The 11710-nt window shown below is 44.2% G+C and overlaps 1 protein-coding gene across 1 annotated transcript; it reads right to left on the bottom strand.

Moving 5' to 3' along the window:
* Positions 1-610: 610 nt before the first annotated feature.
* Positions 611-1284, bottom strand: LOC123159667 (protein TIFY 11e). The gene has a single exon (XM_044577489.1). It carries the CDS (start codon positions 1150-1152, stop codon positions 721-723), a length of 432 nt encoding a protein of 143 aa, XP_044433424.1. The 5' UTR covers positions 1153-1284; the 3' UTR covers positions 611-720.
* Between the last annotated feature and the right edge of the window lie 10426 nt (positions 1285-11710).

The following is an 11710-nucleotide window of genomic DNA, read 5'->3' as shown; positions in this document are numbered from 1 at the left end:
TACCGCATTCAGTTCGGTTCTTTGATTTTCGGTGTAAAAGTGCTCACCTCTAGCCATAGCAGAAACAACGTGGCAAAGCATGTATCACCCTCTAGTAAAGTTTATATCGCTATGTAGTTTAATAGGATCACTCAGCTAATGTTTTGTATTCGCATACCAAGATAGCAATGTAGCTACACACGCTTGTTAATTGCCAATTGCAGGTGCACGCTTGCTTGCTACTTGCTACTCCTTCTGTAAACAAATATCAGACGTATTAGGTTACTCCCTTTGTCTCAGAATAGAGTCTTTGCCAACACTTATTTTGTGACGAAGGTAATATTCCTTTATTTTAGTGATCTAAAAGTTCTTATATTTGTTTAGAAAGGGATAATTGCCAATTGCCGGTTTCTACTAGCAAAGCGTATCCAGCTGCCAACACGGCCAAGTGGTAGCTCGATGGGGGCCCGGCAGAAATGAATTACGCACCCTTGCTAATTGCCAATTGCAGGTGTCTACCAGCAAAGCGTGTCCAGCTACCGCCAACACGGCCAAGTGGGAGGCAAAGGCTAGCGTGCGCATGATGTACGTATAATTTTAATTTGACACCTCGTCAATTCGCCATGATCAGTTCATCAGAAGAACAACAGCAATAATTTCTGATCATAATAATTCAGAGCGACGGGGACAGGCGAGTGGGTCAACAATTACTCAGGCTACTCTACTACGCACGAATACAAATCAGAGCGTAAGCGTGAGATGGTAGGGGACGGCGTCGCCGTCTGGCCGGCTGTAGGGGACGGCGCGCGCGGCGAGCCTTCCCTTGCGCTTCTGCATGAACCGCTGCAGCGACGCCTTCCTCGCCATGGGCAGGTCGCCATCCGCCGCCTCGGAGTTCCCTCGCGGTGCGCCTGAGACAGCGGCGACACGGAGCAGCTCGGCCGCCCTGTCGTCCGGGACCTCGTCGAGTACCAGCACCTGCCCGCCGTAGAAGATAGTCATCTGCGCGTTCGCCGGCGCAGGACCCGCAGCGTGCTCGTCTTGCGCGGGCACTTCCGCTCCGGGCATGAGGGGGAGAACCACCGGCCGCGCCTCCGCCGCCTTGATGCAGCGGCTGAGAACGCCGCACGCCGCGGCGAACCGTCGGCTCTGAGCGCTCCCTGTCGCCGCCATTCTTGCCGCTTGATCGATCGATGCCCCGGTACGCGAACTCGCAGTGTGGGGTGAAGACAGGGAGCTGTAGGTGAGTGGAAGCTCTGCTTATCGGGGCTTGTGTTGGATGGGGGAAGGAAATTGATGGATTAGGAGGTGGTGAGATGGGTTTTGATTTATACGAATCGCGCGTGTCGTGTGGGCTGTTGCTGTCAAATGTGGGGAACTTCGTTGGGTGTTTCTTGGCAGTCTCTGGCACGAAGAACACGTGCTGGTCCAGGGACAACAGGACAATTTCGATGTGGTGGCTGCTACCCCCTTCGTGCCGCACGTTCAGTTGTTGGGAATTGATGGAGTGGGTCGCCCTCCGGCTGCCGATCCGTGCGGCGATCAGCCGGAGAAAAATCTCTTATAGGAGGACCCGGTTGTACTCTCCATCGGCCTTGACCCGGTTCACGGCATGTGCTGATTTCGGTCTCAAAGCACCGGTCCAAATTGCCACTCAACCTTAAGCCCAGTTCTTTTGGCCGATTCTCCCAGAATCTTGAAAATCGGGCATCCCCCAGCTTCTCCCAGAATCTTGAACACATATTTTTTTTACAATCCTAGCTAGTTATGATGTAAACAACTAGGATTGTCAAAAAATACGGGTTCAAGATTCCGGGAGAAGCTGGGTGGAAGGTCGATTCTCAAGATTCTGGGAGAATCGACCAAAAGAACTGGGCCTTAATTCCACTCATCCTGATTCCTATCGTGTTTTATTTTTTGAGAAAGTTATGATCTATTCATAATCAATTGATGACAGTATATAGAGGATACCGTAGTTATCACAAACTACAATCAGGTCCATGAACCATGTAGCGGCGACTATAAACAATAGAGCGAGACTAATGCATGCCTTCACAATAATAACTAGATTCAAACAAATTCGTTGAAGTATAACACCGATCGGCTCTCGCAAGTCCGACGGAGACTTGCCTTCACATGCACTCCGATGAGTTAGACGCATTATCGGGACGGGATTAAATGTGAGGGGCGTTATTCCCGCTGAGGGACATAGCTGTTGTCACATAGCCCCAACTGAGACACTGAATCTAACAAAAATAAGAGCGGGGTACCTCCTGGCGAGGTGCGGGGGCGAGGTCCTCCGCACCTCCACGACCCAAAGGCCGCCAATGGCGGGCAGATTGGCGGTGGCGTCAATGTGCAAAGGACAAAACCTAAGTGCCCGGAGTTTTTTTTTCTATGGAGGAAAAAGAATGTCGCCATGTTTTCTGGTCGTCATTAGGGGTATCATGTCTTTCTTTGACAACCTGTCGTTCCTAAAACCTCATCTCGTGATGTGCAAGGAAACATTGTTGTTGTAGTTCGTGGAGCAATTTTTTTATACAGTTTCTTCTCTTTTTTCCTTTGATTAGGCATATCTTCTGTCGTGTATTACTTTGCTTTTCACCGACATAACTCTCTTTGTATGTGTTGTTGTTGGTTATGTACATCCTAATCATACAGAGGTTTAATATGCACTCATTATATTTGTATCTCCTTGATGTTTCATTTTTAAGTTAATAAAATTCATTCTTTAATGAGAAAAATAAGGAAACATTAACATTTCGTTTATCTTCTACCGAGTTATTTCAACAAACAAAGACTCTAGAAGCACAATCTACAGGCTACGAAGATTTTGTTTTCTTTGAAAACACCTCTCATTCATAAATTAATTTAAAAGTTATTACAACCATTTCCTACAATATTGGCCACGCAGGGCTAAAATCTATTATAAAGAATACTCTCCAACCTATTATGGAAGCTAAATTTCCCAATTTGGTGTGCAGCCTCATTAGCCCTTCGATTGATTTTCTTCAGCTTAAAATTCTAGAGAGGTTTAGAGATGGATAAAACTTCCTTCTTCTGATCAACGAGGGGTAACCTATCAAGTTTTTTCATTTGAAAGGAAAGAAATCATAAAAGGGCAGACAGTATTAAAAAGGGTTTATGAAGACGGATACCGATATAAAGATCGGCTAGACACGCCCGGAGCTCTGCTTGGACCACACTAAAAGGAGACCCAATATAAACCCATGAACTGATGAGGACGTCGTCTGCAAAATTTCTGGCAAAAACTCCCAAGCTCGCAGCGCCAATGCTCTCAATGATACTCAGAGGGGTACGGACGATCTTAAATCATCCCCTACTCTGTTACCTTTGACGTTAGAAACCAACTCTAGATTGGATTAGAGAAATGAAAATGATGACTAGTGTTTTTTCCAGAAAATTAGTAGAGGCGGAGATAGGTTCGCCCCCTTACCAAAAATCAAATCATTCCTTAAATGGCGAGCTCTCCGGAAAATGAAAATGACGTGATCACAAATCGGAGAACTTAATTGACCCAACAAGATAAGCAACCATTCCGTCACGAAAAACTTGAAAACATCTTCACCCAAAATATTCCACACTTCCCTCAACGCTATACGCAAAGCCCTTGTCTAAGGATAAGTTACTAAAACATGAAAAATATTTTTATCGTCCACCCCATAGATAGAGCACATACCCGATGTAGCCTGGTGGTGAATAACTCTATTAATCTGGACCAAGAGGCTGTTAAATGCAACACGCCAAGCAAATGAAATTCCAGAGCTTCATTTTCCGATTCACACCGTTTCTAGATTGCCCATAATCCTCCTTGTCCTCCTTGAACTCCATAGACCGATTATACACATTTTTTAACAGAGAATATACCGTTCTTCTCGTAGTGTCACGTAATAAAATCACCATCCCCCGAGAATTGACTAAGCATCTTGAGAATCTCGTCAACATGCTGTGGATAAAACAAACACGAGATTAGATTCGCATTCCATCTCCTCATCCCGCTTATGAATAATTAAAATACCCACTTTAGCATGTTTCAATTCTTTTTAGCTTAATATTTTTTGGCCATAATTCCTGGGGATCCAAGTATCTCTTCAAATATTTATACTAGACCCATCCAACACTCTAGTACTTTGAAGAAATTTATCATTAACACATGAGCTTGGCCATGTATCAGATCCTAATCTGCAACCAAAAATTGTTGCCTAATTAGAATCCGTAAAAAGGATCGTAACTCTAGCATTACTCTTTGGAGAATACCTTTTCGTTGTTGTCGAGTAGATTTTGCACCAGCAAAATAATCATTAGAACTATTTATTTTCTTGTTATTGTCCATGCCATGTTTTTTTGTAAATACCAGCTTTCTACTCTATTAATATATTAGCCAAATCTTAAAACTTAATGTTTTCCTGATTCGACACGTCTCATCCCAAAGCTCTATTTGGAAGCTCTTGGATTTGGATATAAGATTACTCTGAGTATATTGTATTTGTGTATAAAGTTTTTACGGTATTACGGTGAAGTAGAACTCTTCCTCCTGTCAGCGCCGCCACCGGTTCGCCCCATCTCCGATGGCCTTTGGGCCATGGAGGTGTGCGAAGCCTCGGCCCCTTGCCCGCGGGAGGGGCCAGTTCTTGTTCTTGTTAGGTTCAGTGTCTTGGTTGGGGCTGTATGACAGCGGCGATGTCCCTCAATAGAAATAATGTCTCCCACGTTTTATCCCCGTCCCGATGATACGTCTAGCATCGTTGGAGGGCATGCGGAGGTGTGATTTCATCGGATCTTGCGGGATACGGCCGGTGCTGATTTTCAGTGGATCTTCTTGGATTCGGTCCTTGTTTGTCTTTGTTTAGGTATTTATAGGTTTGATCCTTCCGGTCTATGATTTTTCATCGACGGTGGTTGCTGCTCTGGTGTGCTGGTCTTGTGGGGTCTTAGCATGACGACTTCCCGACTGTTTAGTACAACAAGGTATGCCCAGCTCCGACGAGGGAGGGACGATGACCGCAGCGCGCCTTCAGCTCACTCTATTGCTTGTAGTCGTCGCTAGGTGATCCATGGACCTGACAGTAATTTTTATTATCTCATTGGAGATATATGGATTGGAAGTTTGTTACAAAAAATAATGATGTGCGAGCGTACATTCATATAGATGAATATTTTATTCATTCTAGACTATTATGGGTGAATGTATACGCGTACGTATGGGCGTTTTAAAAAAAATATCCAGAGACATATGAATGTAGGAGTATATATTTATGTATGAGCATTTAAAAAAAAAGTCTGGAGGCATATGAGCGCTTGTATTTACATGCCGGTACTTGTGCTCATTGCGATGACGACTTAAGACGCTGGAGGTCCATCTGCCCAGAGGGCAAAGGAGAAAAGTTCAAAACAAATCTTGAATTTATAAGCGAAAGCTAAACCAAACTTTAAACTCTCAATTCTTGAAATTAGCACACCAAACTCTTTAATCCTGGTCTATTTTAAACCTTGTGAGAACTCGGCCGGTATTTGCTGAATTGGGCCGGCCCAGTAGCGCACTTGCTCACACGCGTGCTTTTATTTGTTTTTCTTAGTTTTTTTCTTTTACGTTTTCTTTTCTTTTTTCATTTTCACACATGTCTAATTTTTCTCAGTACCCAATGTACATTTTAACCACACATTAAATATTTGATAAACTATTGATATTTTCAAATACATTATGGACATTTTTAAATTAAATGTTTCCAAAACTTTCTTGAAAACATGGTAATATTTTTTCAAATACATGTTTTACATTTTCTTAATGACAATAATTTTTTTATAAAACTACACGAACACTCTTTTACAAGGTTCAACATTATTAAATTTGCATACACTTTTTTCAAACACATGTCACGTATATTCTGTTAAGGTTATGAAACATTTTTTAACAACAGTATTTACGAAATAGTTTTTGAAATTCCAAAAACATTATTCAAAATATGTTGCAAAATTCTGAAAATCTAAAAAAAATCATAGCATGTGAAAAACTGTTGTAATTCTGAACATTTTTTGGAAACTGTGATATTTTTTAAATCATGAACAGTTTTTTTAATAGAATTTCATAATTCCAAATGTTGAAAAAACACAAAATGAATTGAATTTGTCCCAAAAATATAAAACAGGAACATTTTTAACTTCTGAACAATTTTAGTAATGTGCGAACATTTTTAAACTTCACGAATTCTTGTTGTGTTAGAGTGGGCCGGCCCAAATGCTTGTGAGTGAGAGTAGCTCGTTATCCCTGCTGGGATTGTAGTATCCGCGGTGTGCCAAACAAGTCTAGGGTCTAAAATAGACCGGGATTATAAATTTAAAGTGCCAATTTTCAGAATCCAAAGTTTAAAGTTTGATTTAGCTTTCGTCTACAACTTCAAGGTTTAGTTTGGACTTTTTCCCACGGCAAAGTCGGCAAAGCAGTAGCCAGGCCATCACGCACGTGAAGCAAAGACCATGTATCTACTACCACTATAAAAGAAAGAGAGGACGAAGAACCAGATCATTCTATCCATCGAAGCCTGCAATCTGATGTTCTACATCCCTCCAGCATAGTAAACACGTTTTACGCTTTAATTACCCACCATGTCATTGCCTAAAACATCTATTAACGAAAATCATCGTTAAAAAATCCCCGTCGCTAACCAAACGCGGTACCCCACCACTCGCCCTCTCTCTCGCACGCCTCTCTCTCTCCCTCGCTAACCTCTCCACCACCCACGACCTTCTCGGCCGCCTCCGCCCCATGCCGCCCGCTGCTCGCCCACGCCCTTCTCGGCCACCGCCGCCCCCTCTCATCCTCGCCGGCGGCCCATTCACGCCCCCGACCAATCAAACGCTTAGGAGGAAGCGGAAGGAAAGCCCACCCTAGCTAGCCACGGATCACACCCAACCCAACCTCCCCATCCCCATTGTCGTGAAATTGTCACGTCAGATGTCCTCGTGAAAGGACTTAGTTGTGGAGCCATCGCAACTAGGAAGCTTGAAGGGGTTAATCGGGACAAAAGACAAGAGAGGTTTATACTAGTTCGGCCCCTTACGGTGAAGGTAAGGCCTACGTCTAGTTGGGTAGGTATTGATGTTTCAATGACCGGGGAGCGAGATACGCTATGCCCGGCTCTCGATGAGTTGTTTCTTGCCCTAAGCCGCCAGCAGGTCGTCCCCTTATATACACGGGTTGATGCCCTGCGGCTTACAAAGTCCCGGCCGTCTTATAAACAGTGTCCGGCTCGGTGACTAGTTAAATCTACCTTATGATACAAGTCAAGCCATTACGGCAGTTTACTACAACAGGCCTTAAGTCGCCTGTGGACTTAAGCCCTTTATTGAACCGTCATCTTCACGCTTGGTCTTGGGCTTCTTTCTGGTGTAACCCGGCCCCTCCTGGGCGGCTTACACAAATGGTTATATCCCCGACATTAGGCCCCAGATTGATTTGAACCTGTTCATGTCAATCTTAAAATACCTTAAAAAATAAATCTTCAGTCTTCTGACTGTGCAAAAGGTTTCCTTAACCCGCCATGATGTCATCTGTTGGATCTGTGTTAACCCGCCGTGACGTCATCCTTTCTTAAATTATTTTTTTATTCCACCGTATCCTCCAACGGATCTCTGTCTTTATTGACTGTTCCGAAAACTGAGATGTCGGGGCCGCTGGATAATAACTCTTATCTCCTCGTTTCTCATGCCGCCTTAGTTATCCTTTCCTTATAAATAGGCGCGACCTAGGTCTTCCCATTCTCCTCCTTCCAGTCGTCTTCTTCCTCTCGCTGCTTCTCTGTCGCTCGAGCTCTGCCGCCGCCGCCGTCGCAGATCTCGTCTTCACCAACTCTGGCCGCTGCATCAACCTAGTCTGACCAGAGAAATGCGACGACTCTCCGCTGCAACCCTGCATCCGTAAGTCTCTTCTTTCCTATTTCTTAGATCCACATCAGGACCTTCAAGTTCTTCGTGTTCTTCGCTGTTTAATAGTTCCCTTTCATAGATTCCATCACCCCCGCTTTTCTTGATCTTGGAGATGGTAAAAACCGATGCGGTAGATTTTCTGCACCTACTTTGAACGTAGATAGATCCCTTTCTGTTACACAGAGGCCCCATTCGAGCTCTTGAACTTCATCTGCATCAGTTTTAGGTCTAGAAAATTTTCTTGTCAGAACAGTTTTTTGATCTCAAATATCAGTAGAAGATTATGAAACCTGTTTGTATCACCCGGAAAACTACTTCTGTCAAATACTCTTAAACACAACTGTCCATGTAGCCGGCTTAAATAAATGACACTGAACTGTGAACCTTGCTTGCTTCTCATGACCTTAAGAAGTTTGAACTGCTTTTGATATTTGTGGCGGCTTAAATACTGTTGCATAGTTATCCTTATATCATTAGGCCCCTTCTTAAGCCGCCACCTTGAATAATTAAGATATTTCTCCTGGGTTAAAATTGAACCGGAATTTCTTATTTTGTCGTAGGCCAACTGTTGTCATGGAACCTAAGGCAACCAAGGCCCTTGTGACCTGCAATTGGGTCCCATCCATAGTCACTAAGAGTAAACCGTCTGAATTTGTGAAGTCTGGCCATCTGCCAAAAAAGGAGGTTATGTCTTATCGTGCTCATGACCCGTCTGAAGAGAGGCCTCAAACCAAAGAAGGGGGGTGATAATTTTTACGGATCACATGAACCGGTGATTTGCCCCTCCCGGCTCAAAATTCTTCAGGGAAGTTTTGAATTTCTTTAATCTTAGACCTCAAGACATTGGACCCAGTTCCGTGTCAAATATTTGCAATTTCCAAGTCTTCTGCGAGGTGTACCTGGGAGAGGAGCCAAGTCTGCTTTTGTTCAGAGAACTTTTCTACTTGAACCGGCAGAATGAACGTGCCAACGGGCCCAGGCTTGAGGCTTGAGCTTGGCGGCATCTCAATTCAACGACGGAGGGATTGCCTTTTTTCTTACACTGAATTGCCGAGTCATCCAAAAGATTGGAATCAGACTTGGTTCTATTGTCAGGACACTTCACCGGCTAATGAGAGCCCTCTGCCCAGCTTCCGTGTCCTGCGCCTTGAGTCCAACCATCCGCTGGCGGATAAATTGACTGCTGTCGAGCGTCTGCCTCTAAATCCCACCATCAAGAAGATCAAAGCTCTTTTAGGAAATGGTTTAAACGGCATCGATCTGGTCCGAGTCTGGGTCACCTGGCGAGTACTTCCATTAAGTCGTCGTTCCGGCTTAATGTGTATTTACACGGGCGAGAAGGACGATCCACTACGTCATAGTCCTGACGACTTACCAGATGATGTGGTAGATGCTACAACCCAGTCACTGCTGAAGGAGGGCACTGTAACTAGTAATACCTTCAGCTTACTTCCCTTCTGCAAGAAGACCCGGCCCCTGCAGTGAGTTATCAATCTTAATAAATATTCTTTATTATGTTATACCTTATTTGTACTCATAATTCCTTATCTTTTTCCACAGGCCGATGATAACTTCTGGAAGGTCAAATATGACCATGAGGCTGCCAAACAAGCCAGGACAGTCAAAAAGATTGAAAGGAAAGCCGCCAAGACTGGAACCTCAAAGAAGAAGAAACCCAGCGCCTCCGACTTATTCAAATTGGATGATACTTCTTCGGATGATGAAGAGGTAATCCTTTAACTTTCTTAACTCCCTTGTCGTTATTTTACTGACATTCTATCCTTTCAGGAGGATACAGGGAACAGTCAAGCAGTTGACGAAGAGGTAACTATAATCTCCTCCGACTCAGAGCCTTTGCCAAAGCAAAAAATCCGAAGGGTGACCCAGAAAGTAAGATTTTCACATCCTCTAGCTTATCAAGATCCTCAATTTCTTTTGAAGCAACAACAGCTTGAAAACCGGAGGCAGACTAGGGCCAATCAAGACGCATAACTCTCCTCTGGCTTACCCAATGTAACTAGGAAGCGTCGGATCGAGGTTATCTCTAATTTACGTTCTGTTTTACCTTTGGCGGGTTCGATTCGCCAACCTCTCAATTCATCTGACTCCAATTATCAGGATACCTCTCCTTCCTCCGACGAGTCTATGCAATCAAACATGCCGGCTTTCAAAACGGCTCCCGGGTAATGTAACCTTATTTACTTTAGGTTTTACTTTACTTATGATTTAATATTCATCCTTCTACCTTTATTGACAGCATGCAAGAAAAGCCCAACAAGAGGGCAAGGAAGAATAAGTCGTCCCAAGACCCGGTTGTCACTGAACCGGCACTTGACATGTCCGCTCCTGACAGCTCCACCCATCAGCCGCCGCCTGAACCGGCTTCTGATATTCCGGTGCCAACCTCTGAACCGCATGCCGAAGATGCTATCCACAACTCTGATAACCCGGAAGCTCCTAGCCCGGTCAAGACGACTGACCCGGAAGTTGAATTTCTGAAAAGTCAATTTGTTGAACCGGGGCGGCCTACTGTTCTTGCCAAATGCACTGCCAAGGAAGAACTTGCCGAACGCCGAAAAGCCAAGCAGGACATCACTGACTATACTCACTTAAGCATTGGTGATATAGTCTCGGGCTATCTGAACCAAGTGCATAATAGTCGTGACCTGGAAATTGACATGGTGAAACAAATACAACACAAATCTGAGGTATAACTTATGCTATTTTCCTGAATCTTACTTACTGTACCAGCCCCCAAGTCTATTGCTTATGAATGAATATGCTGTAGACTTAGAAATCTACTTTACTGTTAGTTTGTCCGGTTTCAATAGAATATATTTAATCGGGTTATAGCATGATAGTTTTGAATTTGTGATACACATTAGCCCCCAAATGTCAAGTATCTTTACTTGTAAAGTGCTTGAGACTTAATATGCATGACCCGGCAGGGTAGGTTAGAAATTCTTAAGCATAAATTAGCCCCCAAGTGCCAAGTATCTTTACGTGTAAAATATTTGGGACTTAAATGTTACCTTACCATGATCCTTACCATAACCTGGTATCAATGCAGGCCACCATAAGTCAATTTGAGTCGGAACTTGCTGACCTGAAGAGCCGGCTGAAAACCCAAGAACTTGAAACTCAGAAGGCCAACTCCAAATTTGAATTCAGTGTCTGTGAAAATGAGAAGTTGAAGAAAAATTTTGAGTTAGAAAAGAAAGCCTGGGCTGATGAGAAGGCTTCACTGGTGACCCGGGCCGAGACGGCAGAAGCATCTCTTGCAGAGGCAACAACCGAGCTATCCAACTTAAAACGGCAGATATCTCAAATGGTCTCAGCCATCTTCGGTAAGTTACTTTGCGAAACCTCAAACATTGTAATCTTCCAATGACTATTGTAATAGTTACCTCCGGCTCATTGTTATGCTTTTGCACACACATGCCCTAGGAGTACCAACCTCAAGCAAAACATGCTGATCAAGCTTAAGGCGGTTTACACCTTAGTGGAACAGCTGTACTCCGGGTCACAACGGGCCTTGGCCGTTGTAGCCTTATCAAACACCACTCCCCACCTTCTGCAAGACGTGCTGAAGCATCTCGTATTCAGAATTTAGGATTTAAGGCGGGCATCTTCAAGAGCCGGGGCTGTGGCCGCATTGAGCCAGGCAAAGGCATGGATGCCAGAGCTTGACTTGGCTGACCTCGCTCTTGGATATCTGAGCCAGAAGGAGGACGGTACTGTCTTTGATGATCATGATTTCACCGCCTCTGTCAAAGTCGGACGTCCC

The sequence above is a fragment of the Triticum aestivum genome, chromosome 7B (genome assembly GCF_018294505.1).
Source record: "Triticum aestivum cultivar Chinese Spring chromosome 7B, IWGSC CS RefSeq v2.1, whole genome shotgun sequence".
Lineage (NCBI taxonomy): Eukaryota > Viridiplantae > Streptophyta > Magnoliopsida > Poales > Poaceae > Triticum > Triticum aestivum.
This window is presented reverse-complemented; position numbering and strand designations above follow the sequence as displayed.

Bases quoted from the DNA above. Each gene is read 5' to 3' on its own strand.
- LOC123159667 (XM_044577489.1), bottom strand. From the start codon at position 1,152: ATGGCGGCGACAGGGAGCGCTCAGAGCCGACGGTTCGCCGCGGCGTGC.